At 38.1% G+C, this 20,937-nt stretch overlaps 1 protein-coding gene across 1 annotated transcript in view; it reads right to left on the reverse strand.

The window, feature by feature from the left end:
* Positions 1-20,937, reverse strand: part of FRMD3 (FERM domain containing 3) — a 77,014-nt gene that overhangs the window by 20,832 nt on the left and 35,245 nt on the right. The window contains exons 5-9 of the mRNA XM_010024838.1: positions 19,736-19,859; positions 7,592-7,679; positions 6,363-6,451; positions 3,490-3,553; positions 2,403-2,491 (exon numbers count right to left, since the gene is read on the reverse strand). Of these exons, the coding sequence (XP_010023140.1) occupies positions 2,403-2,491; positions 3,490-3,553; positions 6,363-6,451; positions 7,592-7,679; positions 19,736-19,859 (454 nt within the window). The remainder of the gene's footprint in view (positions 1-2,402; positions 2,492-3,489; positions 3,554-6,362; positions 6,452-7,591; positions 7,680-19,735; positions 19,860-20,937) is intronic.

Raw genomic sequence — 20,937 nt, forward strand, 5'->3', positions numbered from 1 at the left:
TCTAAGCAGAGGAGAGGACCAAATCTAATTAAGATATATCATGAATTACTTACAGAACCTGACTATGACTGTTCTGATCTTGTTAGAATACCTTGTTGGTATCATAGAGAACATAGACAGGATTTATCTAATGCTGTTATATTACTAACAGTCCACACTATACAGCTCAATTTCTCTGAAATGTATGAAAACTTTTGCTGTTTTGAGAGTACCCTCCTAAGCCTGTATTTACAGATTGCTTTGGCTTCAGTTTCATGTTTGGAGGATTCTTGTAATTTTTCTGCACCCCGCCCACTAACCATTACTATTTTCCAATCTGTCAGCCAGATTCCTCTCCATCATATATCACTACCAGTCTTCATTTTAGTAAACTGGTTCTCGTTTAAGACCCACTAAAATCATAAGAGGTAAGAAAAATTTAAAAATATCATGCTGAAGAAATAACCCACAATAGTGCCCTGAAGACATCTGAAAAGTAGAAAAAAATCCATGAGAGAAGCAGCCCTGCAGATGCAAAGGTCAGAGAAGGAGGGGAGGAGGTGCTTCAAGCGCTAAAGAAGAGATTCCCCTGCAGCCCGTGGTGCAGATCATGGTGCAGCAGGCTGTCCCCCTGCAGCCCACGGAAAACCAGGCAAGAGCAGATATCTGCACTTCAGCCCATGGAGGACTCTGCACTACAACAGGTAGACATGCACTGAGGGAAGCTACAGCCCATGGAGAATCCACACAGGGGCTGGCTCCTGGCAGGAGATGTGGCCCATGGAGAGAAGCCCATGCTGCAGAAGGTTTATCCTGAAGGACTGCAGCCCATAGGAAGGACCAATGCTGGAGCAGTTCACAAAGGACACTAGAGCAGGGGAAAAGTGTGGGGAGGAAGGAGCAGGGAAAAACTGCTATGAACTGACTGCAACCCCCACTCCCTGTCTCCCTGTGCTGCTCAGGGTAAGGAGAAGATAGAGGAGTCAGAAATGGGGTGAAGTTGAGCCTGGGAAGAAACAGTAGAAGGGTGCTTTTGGGTTTGTCTTCATGACACTTTAAAATAAAGTAGGTGAGAAACACATTAAATTAACCTTCCCCAAGTCAAGTTTGTTTTGCCAGTGACAGTAATAGGTAAGCAATCTGTCTGTCTTTATCTCAACCCATAAACTGGGTGTGCATCTGGCACCTATTCAAGGTCAAACCCACCATGACCATGCGACCAAAACCCAAACAGTTAATATTACAACCATTTAGCAATAAGAGCAGAGAGATGATATTCCTATGAGCCTCCCTGAGCACTAATTTCTTTCCTTTGGGTGGGAATTGTTTCCTATTGCCTACATTTATTTCTAGTAACATAAAAAAAAAACTGCTTAAACACCACACAGTATTTTCCTATTTACATGTACTTCCAACAGAAAACACTTCCTGATAATATTTTTACTAATTCAGTCACAAACACAGTAGATATTAACACACAGAATTAAGAGCTGTATTTTGCCAGCTCATATTTCCTGTTTCTTCACTGAACATACCAACTGAATAGTTTATATTACTATATTATTTTATCAGCGTTGAAACAAAAGAAGAAATCTTCTCTGAAATGAAGTAGGTCATTATATCCACAGTAGAAGCACATTCTTACTGCTTAGTTATTATTTACCCTTACAGCAGCCCCCTGGTGTTGCTATGTTCCAACACAGAAATGGTAATTTTTATAAACTATGCAAGAGGCTGTAAAGAAAGGCTAAGTCGGAAGAATGAAAGCTCCATGCCTAAAGGGGAGCGTCAATAAACAGATCTAACAAAGTCAGTGGAGGGCAGAAAGAGCTTTTTAATGAGGAATTATTTTCAAGTTTTCTTTTAGGAAATAGGAAGGAAGACACTCCTTTTTTCTTGTCAATTTATAGACTTAAAAAAAGAAAAAAAGAGATGGCTGGCATCTTTCAAAATGTATCTAAGAACATTTTCTTTTCTAAATCATTGTAATTTTTTTTTATATCCAATCAACTCTTACTAAACCTTAGAGAGTGGAAGAATGTTACCTAGTGGCAGAAGAGCCCAGAGAATAAAGCATAACATTGTTTCCTCCATTCTAAAGGTATTTTAACAGCAGGGGTGATTTAACAACTGTGCTCCCAGACACAAAGGCAGTACTGTGTCCATACCATGACACACTACAGAGAGCAAAAACAGTGTGCTGGGAACTGTAATTATTGACTACCAAACCCCTCCTGTCTCATGCAGATTTTAAACACTTTATAATACCAGCTTGGAATGAAATAATATTCTCCATTAACTTGTATCTTTCTTTTTGTGTTTTGAATTCTGCTAATAAAACGCAACATTTCACATTGAACAATCTCCTACTCACTTGAACTTTTTTTACTTTTATTATAGGAAATTACTTCAGGTTTACATACTTGTAAAAAGCCTGGTTCTCCACCCCACATTTCCAAAGATGCTTGCAGGCTGCTGGTGTAGAGGTGTGGAATGACAGCATAGTCTTTTTCTAAGTGTGAGGAAAAGAAGGCAAATAAAAGTATTGAAAATGTTGAATTCTCAAAGATTCAAGTAGCTGTTCCTGACAGCATCACCATGAACCAGGTACACTGAAGACCAAGCTTTCCTGTGTAGCCTCAGTCTGTGGTTCATCCATGCAAATACAACTCATACACAGCCGATAATTAAACTGCCTAAGCAATTGTTTCAGAAATAAAAGGGATTGTTGGAGGGGGCAAAGAAGAGCATATGTACATGTTGCTTGTAGAATACATCTGAACCAACTGTATTCAGGCCAAAATCAAAGGATGAAAGTCTCCATGTTCAATATTCCGCATTGCATAGTTGCTGCACCACTTACCATCCGCTTCTCCCCATTTCCTATGTCCCTCCATCAAATCCTCATTGCAACAACACAAACAGCCCCTAATATCTCTGGAATTATTGCCTTCCTCCATGTTCTGTTCCTCACCTAGACTGTATCTAAAGCCATAGCCTTGATCTATCTCATTCTACCCTGAGGGAAGAACTGATTATAGCATGCAGTAGGCAAAAATCTTTACAAGTTCAATGGCAAGGCAGAACTCTTATCTACCTAGGACAGGCTCCAATCTCTTCAGCTGACCAAGATTTGAGAAGATCGTAATTAGCCAAAAATACCTCACACCGATCCTGAATTTTCAACCATATACAGATGTCACTCATGTTTTAGAGTGGGTACAGCTTAAGTGCTCTAAAATCCATTAAAACCTGACTACACAGACAACCAAAACCATGAGCAATCAACACAGTACTGCATGAATATTAAGTAACCAGTGTCTCAACCCTTTGCAAATTAGACATTCTTTTGACATCAGGAATATTTACATTCACTTGTCTTCTATATTTTAGGTATAATAGGAAGTACAGTTATTGGTTCTTTAGATATTCGTTTCATTGAAAAATGATGTTATGTCTTAGTTGATTCTAAATCAAACACAGAAGTTCTATAACAGTATTGAACCTGACCTCTTTCTGAGCTCCGAACACATAAAAAGTCTTCCCTTCAAATTTCAGTTTATAGACATCACACCTAGAAAGAGAAAAATAATTTAAGTATAGGAAAAGTAGATCAACAGGTAAGAAAAGCAACTTACATGCAAGTTTCCCCAAATCCCAAGCCAAGTGTGTCAAATGATAAAGAGCCTCAACAGATCTTTATCATAAAAGCATTTAATATTCTGATTTTCTCTATATTAGAGAACATAAGCCCAGAGTATTTATTTTACATTCCTATGCACCTTCAAAGAATTAACTTTGGCTGCTAGAAAATGAAGAGGATATTAAAAGTAGGTAGAAGCTTATGTTTACATTCTATTTACTACGCAGTTTGTAATTCCTCTTATATTTTAAAATCTTGGAAGTTCTAATGTAATTAAGTTGAGGGAATGTCCTGGGTTCAGCTACAGCAGTCATTTTTTCTCCTTCTTAGTAGCTGGTGCAGTGCTGTGATTTTGACTTTCAGTCTGGGAACAACGCTGATAACGCCGATGTTTTTAGTTGTTGCTCAGTAATGTTTACTCTGACCAAGGACTTTCTCAGTCTCCTGCTCTGCCAGGGAGGAGGGGAAGCTGGGAGGAAGCAGAGGCAGGACACCTGACCCAAACTGGCCAAAGGGGTATTCCATACCACAGCACGTCATGCCCAGTATAGAAACTGGGGGGAGTCACCCAGAAGGCCCAGATCGCTGCTCGGGTCGGGCTGGGTATCGGTCAGTGGGTGGTGAGCAGATTGTGTCCTCTCCCCTTGTTATTTCCCTTATCATTATTATTATTGGTGGTAGCAGCAGTGGTTTGTATTATACCTTAGTTACTGGAGTGCTCTTATCTCAGCCCGTGAGAGTTACATTTTTTCGATTCTCTTCCCCATCCCTCTGGGAGCAGGGGGAGGAAGAAGAGGGGGAGTGAGCGAGCAGCTGTGTGGTTCCTAGTTACTGGCTGGCCTTAAACCACGACAGGAAAAGATGATAATCTTATCTCTATCCTTATTTGTTTGTGCTTCCATGTCACACATCTTAGTAACTGACTACTCACAGATAGAACACACAGGAAGAAAAAGAAAATGTCTGACAGCAGTTATTACTGGGGCCTTGTGAGTTGCAAACCTATGTCAAAACTTAATATAACCATGGTTGAAAGCACAGTTTACATACAGAATAGCAGTGCACCTGTTATATGGAATATAAAGATTATACAATGCCTCTGCAGAAAATGTAGTGGAAATTTTGTCATAATCACAGCTAAAATGGAGACACTGTAGCTTCATAAACTTCTCTAAAGATTTTGGATGTCAGATGGTTGAAATGGGAACAATTCTGGAAGCAAGGTCCATGCTTTCCCTGAAACTTTACAAGAGTTTGCTTTAACATGAAATAACAACAAAAAATCATTCCAGTTGAGAAAGTTTTTACATTGAAAAGAACATCTCAAATATGAATTTGAGCTAATTTCAGCTAATATCAGTTAAAGCTATTAGCACTCACTTCTAGATTTCAAAAATGAAATAAGCAGTACATGGCATTTAGATCAGTCTCACCAGATCTACCTTTTAACGGCCAGCATAACACTGAGACAGCTTGGTGGCTTTTCCTCTATCCCTGTTTCATTTTGTATTTGGTGTATATGCCAACGGACCAAAGGAATATTTCTGAAAGGACATATGATCCTTAAGCAAGATGAAAAACCAAGTGCTGTGAAACTCATTTCCCACAGTACGGTACATGCTTGGCAAGTGCTAGTCTCTCCTCCCTGCACTGTAGATTAAAATTACAGTTATATTGTCCTTATGCCAAAAGCACATACCATGAAAGTACTGTGACTAAGGCTACCTGAAATTAACCCTAGGGAAACTGCAGCACAAACCCAGAATCACAAATGGATGGTATTTGACAGACATGTCTCCAGAGGTCCATAGGGAACCAAATCACACAGACAGGACTACACTGACTTTACACCTCTGAGAATTTCAGGTTAATCAACTATCAGGGAGGTTTCTATGGATATGCAGATAATAGTCCAGTTCTACACAAAAAAAACATCTCACCATTTCTTCACCTTCTGCACATCTTCAACAGGCTGGTAGCACCTGGGTGAAGCAGCCACATCTAAGAAACTAGTGTTGGCATCTGTTTAGCAGCAGGGCTAAAGTGTAATTTATCAATGTGTAAGCATGTTTGTGCTCACTCTGCACCATATTGCTGAAGGCATAGCCAGCTGCTATTACCCCACCTTCAGGTCTGTGTTACCTCTCCCTCAAACATGGCTGAGGCTACCCAATTAAGTCAAACATCTTACAGGAGCAGAAAATAAAAGCAAAGCAAAGCCAGACAAACCAGGGACAATTGTGTAAGTGTCCACTTCTTAAAAACAGAGGCCAAAAAAAATAAAAATTCAGAGCATTCTCATCTCCTCCTTTGCTTACCAAATAAATCCTTCTACAGTGTTCAAATTGAGGTTAATTAAATGAGGAAGTAGCAACATTTCCAAGAGGCAAATAAAGATGCAGGTAGACTCCTGTAAAGTCTTCCAGACATCTCTGCCAATAAGCCTCACTGGTGATTTACAGCATAGTTGAAAAATTAACTTACTCAATTTTAGCATTAGTGCATTATGTTGATTAATACACCCTGTGAAATAATTTTCACTGGAGGAAGAACAAGACCAAATTATTATTATTATATTTCTCATCTAACATCCTTTAAAACAGAAACATGATCAGACAAGTAAAGGAATATTCACATGGTTCATCTTAAAGACAATAAATGCAGGTGAAGATAGTACAAAGAAGGGAAGACACAGGAGAGAAAACTCACATATTTATCTCCTCTTAGTTCACATGCTTACCATTTTATCAAATGAATTCTTTTATTCCCCTGGAAAACTACAAATCCTGCAGCTGTGAATCCTAAAAATGTAGTCATCCCCATTGAGTCCTTGAAAAAGAAAAAAGGAAAAATAATTTTCCCCTCATCCAGTGAGGTATTGCCTACTTACAGTATAAATTGTTACTCCACTATAGATTACCTCTATTTTATTTTCCTTTTCAAAATCAATTTTGCCTTCAAATTGAACACTTCTAAAGAACCAAGACTGCTCTTGGCAATACAGGCCCTATTTATTTCTAGGCATTTAAATGAATAACAGCAACTTACGTTTTGTTTCAGTCTACTTCTAGCTGATGATAACAGGGAATTCTTACGTATATTACTAATTTTGTTGAAAACATACTTCTGTGTAAGTCATTCTTAATGTACAGACTAATTATAAAGCACTGGTTCACATCCGCTTCAACATTAATCTATTTTAAGATTTCATAATACGCTTTTCCTCTGCAAGATGCTGTGTTGGAAGTACTGCTGACAGTGTTTACTACAATAAGCAAGTACTCTTGAGTACAAACCAGAATATATAGTGCACTTGCCTTTCAAATAGGAAAGACTATTTTTTATTTTTTTAATTCCGAAAAAATTCTGTAATTAAAGTAATAAAAAATGCAGGTGTAAGGGATAATTAGAACTGGTAACTAAAATCATCTACTTATAGAGAACCATGAAATAGCAAAGTGGAGGAATATATAAATGCATATCTGGTTCTTTCCTCTGTACATTTGGCTTGCTGTTCTTCCTAAGATCTGCATATCTTGAGGGTGTTTGACAAACTAATCTGCCAAGGACTAACAATTTGTTGCACCTTCTGGACAGAATAATGCTAAATCCTGAAAATCTTGTCAAACAAAATATTTCATACTTTGAGGATTTAGAGAAATCTTTGCATTAGATGAAAAGAAATTATGAAGCATAATCAAAGCTTTTGTCATGACACTCTACTACAGTCTCCTATGTTGTTCTGTTTCCTTTGGAGAGACCTTTCCTTTGACTTATGCAGAAATGTTGAGCAGTCCATGTTCTTCCAATGTTCTTAAATGTAGTATGTAGTTCCAGGGCAAGTTCTTTTATAAATTATTCCCTATTTGTGATTGGGTGAAAAGCAGATAAATCAATTAAATTAATGTCTTCTTACTAAATGTTAGTAAAAAGAACATTTTATTAAATGTTAGTAAAAATAACTGTTACCTTGCAAGGATGAGGATCAACACCATAAGTTTCCAAAGAATATGCTTTCAGGAGCAAATTAAACTCAGCAACAGCTGGGCTCTGACCTCTGAAATTATGAAAGAAACAGTACTTTCATAAATCATAGAATGGTTGGAGTTGGAAAGGACAGCAAAAAAAAAAAAAAAAAAAGAAGAAAAAGACTTTTTGATTGGGGAGTTTAAAACCTAAAAAAGGAGAAAAGAAAGGGTCTCACTGAAATACAAACTATTTCAACCATGTTCTCTTTATAATATAAACATAGAAAACTTTTTACATGTTTTCTCCTGCCGATTGTACAGTCATGTTTTTTTCTCAATCCTGAGATAACGTCATGTTACTGCCATTAACCAGAGCTATCCAATATCCCACAAGTATTTCTTGTCTTCTGATGTACATGCACATCAGCTTGAATATGAAATAAACCTCAGTATCTGTTTTCCACAAACTCCTGTTCCCCAACTAATTTAAAAGGATTGTGTAGATTAACAAACATTCCTTGCAGTACAGGATATAAACACATCAGTCATAGAATCACAGAATCATAGATCATATTACACTGTCTACTCAGATGCATGCCTGATTATATCAGTGCCTGTTACCAACATGATAGTCCAGAATCTGTCAGCATTTCCATTATATACCCCTATTTTTAGGGTATCTATAATCAGCTACGAATATACACATGCAAGACTTGACTTCTAGAGTAAGCTTTGTTATTTGATTTTTTCTCTTGTAATGCCTTCATTTCTAATGCTGTTGCAATGAATTCGTAACACAGATTTATAATGCCTGTTTATAAGTGAACTGTTCTGAGTATTATTTTATTTATGTATTTTCATGACTAAAATATATGATTCTGACAGATAGTATGGTTTTGTGACAATTAGCAGTGCTTAGGACCTTTAGAAAGCCAGGCCTCACAAATGCTTCACACGCAAATTACCCAAAAAATAAGCCATCAACAATGGCTCAAAGAGCTATCCTCTGTTCTTCAAGGAGCACAGCAACAGTCACACTTTACCTTACCCCTGCATTTTGGGGTCCAGTCTCACATTGTGACTAATGGCACTTGGGAACTGGCATTTAAAAACTGCTGTGTGCGCTGGTGTAGAATAATTTCCCTGTAATCTGTTATCCTCAAGTAGGTAGAAACTAACGAGCATTGGCACATGAGATTCAGTATGCAGCCAAAGTTCAGTTTAGCAATTAAGACAATGTCTAGCATGCTTCTGAATGTCAAATCCCATCTTGAACCCACCAACCTGATGCCCTGTGGCACTTTCTGTTACAAAGTTTTAAATTTGTGCTCACTTGTACTTCACTGCTCCTCATCTCCCAGTCTTCCATATGTCTTTTGGTCGTCTTTGATACTACACTACTTGCACCTTATTTCAGATAACATTTTTGTTGATGTTTAGCTTTTAAAGAAAAAAACCCACACAAGATTAGAGAATAAGTACCCTTCTGTTTCCTTCTTTTTTTGGTCTCTCTCTCAACACTTTTCAATGAAGCAGGACATGTTCAAGTAGAACATCAAAAATTATAAATGCACATTTACACAGCTAAATATTTAAGGAGAGGACACCACGGAAGCAGCAAACAAAACAAAAATGCTTATTTTCCCAATCAGCATTTAGTAGCAACATAGTAAACTGTTCTTCTCCCTTTTCAATACTAATTATAAATCACAACTTTAAGTGTAATCTCAACTGTAAGATCACAAATGACCCTTAAAAAGGCAATAAGTTTGTTTCATGTACCAACAAACTGCATAGGACAGACGTAATTAACTAATTTGACCTAAATTACTTAGAACACTTACATTGCATATGAAGCCAAAAAAACAGATGGTCTGATTGCTTACTGGAAACTGGACCTCACAAAAAATAAAATCGTAAAATGCATCTTTTTCCACCTCCCTTTGCTGGTACAAAGGAAAGTAGTCAGTGTTCTGGTTTGAAAGGACCAAAAAGTGACAATTAATTTGGAAAATGTGATTTGGGGTTCTGGCATAGAATCACAGAATGTTTTTGGTTGGAAGGGACCTTAAGATCATCTAGTCCCAGCCCCCCTTGCCATGGGCAGGGACATCTCACCAAAAATATTAAATGGCAATTATTATTAAAGAGGGACATTAAAAATAATTAGCATGCTCTCCTCAACTATGGCTTCTGAAACTATGCTGTCTTTGTGCATGTCAAGTGGAACAAGCTGTGGTACCTAGGGAAAAAAAAACCCAGGAGACATGGACAAGTTTGGTCTTATCAGATTACAGGCTAATCAAACAGCTACTGTGCCAAGCCTTAAAAGAACATCAAGGGCAATATCAAATGAAAAAATCCTCATTCATCCCTTACCAAGGGATTGTCAAGGCTTGATAATACACTTCTCATCTCTTAACTTAGTAATGAAATTTTCCTTACTAAATGAAAATGTAACTATAGCAAATCCTATCAGCAAAATCAACATCTTTTCATCAATCACTGATTTAACATTAGCTATGCCTTTGATAGGCTCTGTTAAAAAGCCTTTAAGATTTCTGTATATAAGAAACAGCCTTGCACAATACATCTTTCCTGTTTTGTAACTCAGTTCTCTCAGGGAAGTTGGGTTTCTCTCTCAGTGCATTCACTCCTTTTGACCTTATGTAACTTCAAAATTTTTCAGTATGTGTTCAGCATTATTTTCATATGTTGCAGCCACTATAGCACCCAGCTGCAGTTTGCTACAGGTTCTGAACTGGACCAGTAAAGGAAACCATTACACAGAAAAGTTTCTGTATACCATACAAGTAATAAAATGTGGATTACTTGTGAAATTAGACCTCCATGATTATTAGCCACGAATTAATGATTTGACCTTGGAATCAATCTATCTAAGAATTCCTAATAAAATTGTAATGAAACAAAGACTTTAATAGAAGACTTAGAAGTCTGCAACATGCTCTGTTTTTTGCTTTAGGCTCATGACAAGTACACAGTAGAGGATGTACAAGCTCTTTATTCCCCACAGGGTCCCCAACTCTGAAGCACTTCAAAAGCCAGGAAGCTCAACAGGGAATACATCCAGGGTGTGCCACAGCAATGATCTACTTGTTTTGCTGTCTGCTCACACCAGTTCACTCTTAGAATTTTCTCCCCTTCATACCTTTCCTTTGAGGTATGTATCCCTTAGAAACCTAAGTAGTGAAACTTTAAGAAAGTCAAGGATGAGATAGCACAGGATTGAGCATTAATTCCTTTAAACCAACAGGGAAGACTGTATAGCAATAACAGCAATTAAAAAACATTTTCAATGCTATTCTTGGTTTCTTGCTTCCTGAATAATCTTAGTAAGACACATCATCTATCTTCCCTGATTCCCCTACTGACTTACAAAGTGCTGTGAGATACTCCTATCAACATACTACTGAATAACAAAAGACATAATTGTTGTCCATCCTTTTGCCTCATCTCTGTGTCAAAGTTACTTGCTGCAGAATAGAACAGCAATCCTGTACTTGAGCATGCCCCATGTTCAATTAAATGAAAGGGTGTTTCAATAGAATTAATTCATAGAATAAATGCATATGTATATAATGATCTAGCCTCTAGAAACATTACATATTCACCTCCATGCAAATCAGCGAAAAGTACCAACCGTGAACCTCTAAAAAACATAGGCTCGATCTCCATCAAACACCCTTCACCCTGTCCTGCAATTGCAGACATACTTCACTGCATCCTCAGATCGCAGTAACTATTTCAAGAAGTATTGTCATCTAGGAAATATTCTCCTTGCTATATCCCAGATCTCATACAGGACATCCCTCAGCAGAAAAGGTTACCTGGGTTTCCTTTTAACCTAAAAAAAGCCAGAATTCTGCATAAAGAGTCAACAGATTTAACCACACTATGCAATGATCACAGAACTGCTTACCACACGGCTAAGGTTTTGCTGTTGTTTCTTTAAATATTTTTACAGGTGATTGAGACTCCAATTGCTATACAATTACTGTGTTTAAGGTCTTGAGTAGTTTTTACTTTTGCTCTAAGCTCAGGAGATTTTGGCAGACAGTGGAGATGTTTCTCTACTAGCATTTTTAGTCACAATGAAGGTCGTAAGGAGGACTATGTGGTAATGAAACACAAACCCGCTACAATTATCAGTATGTCAGTTGTATTGGAGACAATAGCACAACAGTGGTGATAATTCAAAGAAAAGTGCTAAATGAAGACACTGGTAAGCGAAATTGTGATGCAAGCTGTGTCTCAGTTTATCAAATTAGCGAGGCCATGCTTTGCACATTGCCCACGCAGCAGCAGTGCTCCCCTGAGAACTGCCTGGGCCACCTCACCAATTGGAGAACAGCTTTTGAAAGGGTCTGCATATGAAAAGAGACCTTATCATGGGCAAGTAGTTGAATTGCTGAAATATTACAGTAACATATAAAACTTAGAAAACTAAAGAACACTCAAATATCAATTTTAACTTGTACTGCAAAACTGTTATTTCTCTCAGATAGATGAGAAAAACCCAAATAATCTCTTTAGAACTCTTTTACCAAGTCTATTAAATGCTTATGGGTTTAATTTTACACCATGCACACTGTTATTACATGTGCTATTTACGTAACTCCTTCTTACCAGGACATTTCAAATTACTTGTGTGTCTTCAGAGATCAGGCTGAGACACTATCTCTGAAGCCTGTGTTTAGGTATTTGTATTTCAACTTTACTTGTTAAATTGATGCAGTAACACAGACAACTTTAAGCCTACTCAACAGACAGAATATATTCACAGAGTAAATGCAGTTTTAATTTACCTGTTATTAATTTAAAAACTATTCCCATGATACACAGACACCTAGTGGGCTATCTGGTTTTAATAAAAACTAGTTTTAATACTGTAGATTCATCTTTCTGGTCCTGCCATACCTGGCCCATAAAGCCTTCTCTCAAACAAAGAAGAGGTGGGGAGGCAGGAAAAGGGCAGAGGAAATGTGATTTCAGCTGATGAAGAAATCCCTATATTGCAGAAATTCACACAGACATCTGAATTCAGCAGTATGTTAAATATGCAGACCTGAATCCAAACCCCACCATGAGATAAGCAGCAACTAGCTTGGTAAAGAAAGCAGCCGCATTTGTGGATCATGATTATGACTAGTCTTCACAAGAGGAAGGGAGGAGAGCAGAGGGGGAAAGCCTGTGCACGCACACACATGCACTAAATCTTTCCTAAAGCTAAAAAATAGTCAGTTACAATAAAAAGAGATACCTTTTTCAATTCTAGTAGATTATCCTTCCTACTGAGTACTCTTGGAAATCCCATTAAAAGAAAAATCACATGTATTTATGTGTCTTATCAGGTTTTCATTGTATTAGAATTTTTGGAGAAGAGCGGGGAGAAAGACACCTCTTTTGTTCCTGAAGTTCCTTTCTCTAGATTACGGCCACAACTGTATCTTCCATTAAAATGATGCTCAGCTGCTCCTTCACCATAAACCTTCAAGAAATACTCTTTTCTGGGAAAGGAGTAGGAGACCAGGAGAATCTGTTACTTCAAACTTCTAATAAATATGTATAAATGTATATGTAGTCAAATTAAAAATGGTAAGAGTTATGGACCAAATGAATACACCAGAAAATTACAGCAGAATAGAAACAAATTATTCACTATTACAGCAAACACTACATCATTTTAATACAAGATTCCTAAATGAGAGAGAATTAGATAATTTTGACGTTTCAGTGACATAGAATTATAGAATAGTCAGGGTTGGAAAGGACCTTAAGATCATCTAGTTCCAACCCCCCTCCCATGGGGCAGCATACGTGTGCCAACATATAGCCTCATGGATAAATCTAAATGCCTACACTGGGAAATTGTAAATGAGCCAGGTTGAGCTGTCAAGGCTGAAATGAAGAGGACATTCAGTGCAGCACAGGGCTGTAACAGCTGTCACCACTATCTGCCTCTGAACTCCCACTACTCATCATCAATCTCCTCAGGTCTCCAAAGTCCTTGGTATACTTTGTATAGCTGAGAACTACAAAGACATTGGGTCCTTAGGCCTGGAAGTCAGCTATTGGTGCTCCAGCCTAAGTCCTGTTTTTTTGCAAACTCCCCTCTCCCTTTCATGTAAACTTCAACAGAACCTCAGTCCCCAGCAAAGAGGCTTCTGTCTCCAGCAACATGACTTGCAAGTTTTGAAGCATACTGTATGTCCTTCCGATAGGATTCCCTTCATGCATGTGAGGCCGTTAGATACCAATGCGATTAGGGTAGTACAAGAAGCTAAATTTAAAACATGGAGGAATGTGCTCCCAGCATTAAATGCATAAGAGCAGATAATACATAGTTTTAAGAAAGAAACTCTTAAATGAAATACAAGATCCACCTTATCCTGGACTTGTTAAATGGGAATTCAGCTTTAGCACTTTTTAATGTATTCAACAGCATGTAAGAAGTTGCTTTAATCTTTGATCAAATGATATTAACACCCACACAGAGAAACATTTTATAGCAAGGTTTGCCAAGTCTTCTAGGACAACCTCCCAGAACATACTCTCATAGAAACATTTGTAGTTATGCTTGCCGGTGGCTCCACTGACAGCTCCATGTCTGCACAAGAGCTGGAGAGCCAGAGCAGCAGAGGTTGGGAAATCCCATACCCCTGCTGCCACCAGAGCCTGAGCACCCATGGTAACTGATTGTACAGTGATGGGAAGAAAGTAAGAGTTAGAGCAGCAGAGGAAAGTTAGAAGTGCTTAAATCCCCACTGAGAAGTTACAGTATAGATTATGCAGCAAAGGATAAAAATGTCATATGCCTTTCAAATCAAATTTAGACAACACTTTTCTTTCAGCTTGGATCAAAGACAAGCATTAATTTGCTACTACAGTTTTCTAGACAATACTACCCCTTAGCTTGAAAGTTTAAATTGCTTTTTGAGATAGTTATTAGCAGAACACAGCGGTGATTTCACGCCCTCAGAGGAAACTTTTTCTTCTCCCAAAAGATGTTCTCCCACATACGACTTTTGCAAAAACCAGAATATTTGATAAACAAAATGGAGAAAACAGCCAATTCAGTAGCACTCGACTGTCTTGAGCCTGTATCCACACTGGCCATACCAAGCAGGTCCTAGGTCAGCCTGGAAAACAGGCATTTGAACAGGTCATGTAACTCTGTAATTTACATGGAAAAGTTAATGTTTGCATAGGGCTTTCAGATAAATTAATCACTGTTTACAAAACACTTTCATATAAATTACGTGGCATAATATTTCATCTTAGAAAGAAGTAAAAATTGATTATTAGTCTTCAGGTGAGATTAAAGAAAAAAGAAAGAAAATCTTTATTTCCAACCACTGAAACCTTTCAAAAAAGAAAAAAGGAAAAAAACCCTCATGATTCCTACAAAAGAAATCCCTTGATAGGGATTTATGTGGATCTTCTCTTTGGAAATCTCTATTTTCAGGTGTCTGGCCTCGGGGAGTTCTGGCTGGCAGGCAGCTTTCAAAAGCCAGGGAATTTCAGAGAATATCAGAGTAACAAATGTTCTGTTAAAGAACATAAGATTTGATATAAATTCATAATAAGGACTATTTGCCTTGGAAAAGGGAGAGAGGAATGTGACTGCACTGAAAACATCTGATGATTTATTTGGTTGTCTGAAGCAAATTCCACAGTTTGTTACAACGCAGATGTCAGTTTGGAACTAGTACTGACACAGGTGCGTAGATACTTACGAAGTCCATTCTTTTGTAAGAGAACCCCAAAAAATCCAGTAGTAACAGCTAGAAGCAAAACTGGGCTGGCCATTAATGCCAGCTGTGTGAATAAATGAGCAGTAGTAATTCTGCCATGGAAAAAGCACAGCTGTTTTGGGAACATCTGAAAAGAGCAAACTCCTAAAAAAACCCCAACAAAATCTCAAATCCCAAAGAGATTATTAAGATCATCTGAGTGATCTTTCACATAAAAGCATATTCACATATTCCTAATAATCCCTGCTGTCATGCTTGAAGAATTAACCTTTCACTCAGCTTTCCTTTCCTCTACCTAGAAGATGTCATGACTGCTTAACTTCATTTGATGAGTCAGTTTTGGTTTGGTTCTCCACAAATCTATACAGAACTCTTTTTTTTTTAGGATTGAAGATTTTGGTGACAAGAAATCAAAATTAACCATGGCTTTACATACTGAGCACAGTGCAGTGTATTAAGTGCCTTTAATATTGCCAAATAGCTGAGAACTGAACATGTGGTTGCACGTACTTTTGCATGGAAGTCAAGTAAAAGAAAATAAAATATTTTTTAACTTGGATCACTTCACTGATATGATGTACAATGCAATCTTACAAACACTTGCACATATCTAACTAAAAGGGATAAGGGACAGGCAAATGAACAACCTGCATTTAGTCGAGGGGCAGGACCATAGCATTCAGTTCACTTAAAGAAACAGGTACACCAGAATACACTCACAGAGTATCTAGATTTGTATGGTCCAAATCTTTCTCAATCTGTTAAAAGTGTCAGGGAAACAGAGACACAAGTAGCTATTACTCCAGTAGCTATGCTCTGTTGTAACCATACCTAGAAGCATGACACTCAAATCAATTTTGAATTCTTTCAAGAACAAGTCTCCAAGTCTCCTAAGCTCCTAGTACCTCCTCACATATTCTAAGATTTTAAGCCATAGAGCATTATTTCTTTACGTCCCAGCAATATACCATGTCTCAAAAGAGGACTTACTTCAGACGACAAGGATATGAGATTATGTATTGTGATTAAACCAAGGCATGTGTTTGCCCCATTGCTAGTAAGTTTAAATGAAGTAATTCCTGTACCTCTCCCTTTCTCAATAAGGGGAGAATAATTAATTAAGATTCACAAGACAATCACAGCTCAATAAAGCTGACATGCATTTCTGTCTGTCACATTTATGTTTTTGCCATTAGGTGCAGTGGGAAGTCACATAAAAGGTCACACTTTGCTAAAATCCACTGATGTTTTCACAGCCATAAAGGATAAGAAATAGGGCCACCATGTCATACATCTGTTTTAATTAGTAAGAACAAGGCGTCTAAATGACAAGGCGTCTAAAGTCATGAAGTTACTGGCAGCTGTCACAGTACCCTGCTGCTGCTTCCCAGGCACTCCCCTCATGGTCTTCATGTGCCTTTCAAAAAGCAAATTCTTATGTCAACCTGTGAAAGAAAAGATGTGCCCAGTGAACAGCCCTTGAGGATGCAGAGAGAGGATTCAGCGAAGAAATGGCTTCTTCCAAGGCACAGGTCTTCGGTTATTTGGAACCCTGCTGCATGATCTGTTTTTTATTTACACATCTTAAGAAAACAAAGAATCAGACTCACTTGCAGTGCTGAAACTCAGAAGTAACTCTTCTGAATGTAGCAGAATGGCAGATGGGTTAAAATGGCTCTTAGTCTCTTATGCTCTCCTCACATGTTAGTTTTTAGCTCACATGTTAGCTTTTAGCTTTCAGCTAACATGTGATTTAAGTAATTTGTTAAAAAAAGGCCAGGGAACCTTTTGCGCATTTTCAAAAATACTCAGCAAAATATCAATTCTTATAAGAAAAGTCAACTTGCTGAATGCAGTAAAACAGTTGTGCTAACCAATACCAGCCAGAAGACTATAAGCTCAACGCTTTTTTTAGCCATCTCTTTCCAGCTAGATATAGAAACCTGATCATCAAGCTCTGACCTCTCCATGTATAGTTCATTATATGACAGTTATGTTTTATTAATTTGTACTCCTAGAATAGAGATCCATGGAATTAAATATCCAAAAAGTTAAAACTTCTATGTGACTAGTGAAGGTCTGATGTAAGAAATGTAATAGGATGATCAATTTTGGGAAGACAGAACTACAGTGGAAAATTGCCAGGCAGCTGTCCAGACAGCTCTGAAACTGTCTTTGTAACCAGACTAAATAGGTAAGGCACACAGATACTACAGTAAGTGAAAGAAAACTGCTTTTTCAAATGACACCACAAACCAGAACCTGGGCAGAATCAAAGACTATAAAGCTCTGAAAGTGCAAGTGAAAAATACTGGTACCAAAGTTATCTTTTCTTCCATTTTAAAAGTTAAAGGAAAGGATTCAGCCAGAAATAGATGTATAATGCAAATCAACTTCTGCCTTCATGGCTGGTGCTATCTTGAGGACTCTGGCTTTAATGACAATGGGACATTCTTTTATGACTACAGCCTGTTAGGGAGGGATGGGATCCACCTGTCTAGAAGTGGCCAGCTTGGTGAGGTGGGCTTTAAAGTGAAGCCACTCACAGGTGGTGTCCATAGTGGCATCATTCACACCATCACATCCAACGTGGGAATAAGCTAGGCCAGCCAGAGCAGCGATGAATGTTCCTTAGTTCCCAAGATGAGAACCAGAAAGCCAACCACCTCAAGAGTGTGTATGGCTATTGTGGATCTTCTTGCACCCCTCCTGGGAAGCGTGCATACTCAATTACCTCTCTGAAGTGTCTATACACCAACGCATGCAGCATGGGGAATAAACAGGAAGAATTAGAGATCTCTGTGCAGTGCAGGGACACAATTTCGTTGCTATTAGAAATATATGGTGGGATAGCTTGCATGACTGGAATGCTGTCATGGATAGCTGCATACTTTTGAAAGGCTAGCAAGGCAAGATGGTAGAGTTGCTCTTTATATGTGAGAGCAACCGGAAAGTATCAAGCTCTGCTTAGGGGTGGATGAAGAGCAAGTCAAGAGGTTATGGGTAAGAACTAAAGGGCAAGCTGACATGAGTAACACTCTTGTGGGCGTTTACTACAGGCCATCCTATCAGGAAGAGGATAGAGGTAGATGTTATTGCTAAGCCACTTTCCGTTATCTTTGAAAGGCTGAAGAACAACCTTATGGAGAACAGGAGAGGTTCCTGAGGACCGGCGAAAAGTCAATGTTACTACAGTCTACAAAAAGGGCAAGAAGGAGGACCCAGGAAATTACAGGCCAGTCAACTTCACCTCCATCCCTGGAAAGATGATGGAACAGCTCATCCTGAATGTCACCTTCGAGCACATGAGGAAAAGAAGGTTATCAGGAGCAGTCAACGCGGATTCACTGAGCAGAAACCATGCTTGACTAATCCAATAGCCTTCTATGATGAAATGACTGACTGAGAAGATGAAGGGAGAACAATGGATGTTGTCTACCTTGATTTCAGCAAGGCTTTTGACACAGTCTCCCACAAAGCATTTACATGTTGCAATATGAAAACAAATTACAGGGGTTTTAAGCAAGAGCAAAGGGTCCTGTAATGTTTGAATAAAAATCGTCCTTCTACTTTCTGTAATTAATCGTTTGCTTTAATTTGATTTTCTGCACATCCTATTTCTCTCCAGGGTTCCTGAGGACTATTCCCAACTAAGCAAACCGCAGAGGCACCGAACAAACTGACCTTAAAGCACGGCGCATGTCATTTGCTTACAATCCTGAAGAGGGTAGAGTTGCACAACGCACAGCTACTCCTCTGCAGAATACACTGTATCGCTGGGACACGTTCAACTTTGAAACCAAAAGACTGATTGATCTATCTGTGTCCATTCCCTTTGTCACACTATTAAAAGTTTAGGACAGAAAAAGAGCATGCAGAGTCCTGAATCTCACCTCCTTAGTCTTCAAAATAAGTTATTTAAATACATTTCTGTGCAATTTTCCATCATGTTAACAAACTACAGCTAAAATAACTTAGTTACAGTTTCTGTCAGGTCAAAATATATCAATAATTTTATAATTGCACTGCATACAGAAATTACACAGCAAAAGACACGTGATCTCTAAGTAAAAGATGTTATTCCACTAATCAACCAGATCAGCATTCATGATGTGAGCCACTCCCACTAACCAGACCTACACTTGAAACAAATGCAGTCTAAATTATCAGCACACATTCAGGAATCAGCTATGATTAATGAAGGCTAACAGGAAAAGAAAAACCACTATCATGAAATGGCATATTGAACTGTATACTGGTAGAGCATCCACTGTAATCCAAGGAACAAGTCCTCCTGACTTAACATTCTCTATTTGGAAATATAAAAGTGTTTCTTAGCTGTCTCATTACCAAACAGCTTTCCAAATTACCTGAATTCATTTTTATGCATTTCGGCTATTTTCTTCTCGAGCTTTTGTGACTGCTTCGGAAAAATCTTAAAGTCGCTGATGTAATTCTCTGGGTGTTCCTCAGGATCATAATCACCAAGCTCAGCTAAACAGATCCAAAACACAAAACAAAATACATAAATTCAATTTTAAAGTTAGTTAATATGGTAAAAAGTCAGTAAATACAGTGTAATTCGAGATATTTCCATTATCGGTAAGAATCAAGCATCTCTCAAGAAATGCTACTTTCAGTTTTGTTAACTGAAACAAAAAAATCCTTGTAACTGTGTCCTAGGTTCCTGCCACTCCAATCAATGAGTTTCAAGTGAAGTTCATGTTTATTAGCTGCAGCAGTAATTAGCAATCCTAAACTACTTTCTGTGTCAGAAACATGCTCTGTAAAACAGAGGCATAGGTAATCTTCCTGCTTTGAGTACCTGTCATTCTGGTACCAGCAGAACTGAAAAAATGCACTCCAGATTCTCCTCTTTTTTACCCCAATTTACCCTAGCTGATATGGACTGGTTTAATTCTGTTCTAGCAGAGAAGCACAGGCTGTAACATTATTTAAGCTGGTTCACAGTATTTTATTCCTCTTCTAAAAGATGTGTTACTTAGGTACCCAAACATGGCATTTGGTGGTTTAGTTTTCTAAATAAGCCTCTTCTACTAAAGTCCTGACTCAGTCTTGGTTTGGATACTCTGCCTTATAGTGCACTAAGAGCTTCATTCATGTTAAGGTAAAAGGAACGGGGACTTCCACACATACAGTGTCCCTAATCAGACATCTAGTAATTTCTCTGTGTGCAATTCAAGATGTATTCCTGTATTTCTAAGGAAATGATGGGGAGAGAGAAGGGGAGAATTAAAAAAATAAAGGACCTTTCTCCTTGAATTAGGTTTACTCTTTTTCCCAGAGATAGCATCATTACAGAGGTCTTCCTTACCATAAGAAAGAGCATTGAATAACACTTTTCCCTGCTTAGGTCAAATGGAATAGGAATTCACATTCAGGATTCAAAACAGAATTTTGCTTTGCTTGTAACTGCGATCTAACACTAGCGCCATCATTTTTGACTTAAATTCCAAGACAACCCATTAGGGTTTTTTAAGTTCCAGCTTGGCTTTAATTAGCTAAAAGGCTGAATTACTTGAAACACTTTACAGTGCATATCAGTGTAGGG

Source organism: Nestor notabilis, unplaced genomic scaffold, assembly GCF_000696875.1.
Source record: "Nestor notabilis isolate BGI_N333 unplaced genomic scaffold, ASM69687v1 scaffold9332, whole genome shotgun sequence".
Taxonomy (NCBI): domain Eukaryota; kingdom Metazoa; phylum Chordata; class Aves; order Psittaciformes; family Psittacidae; genus Nestor; species Nestor notabilis.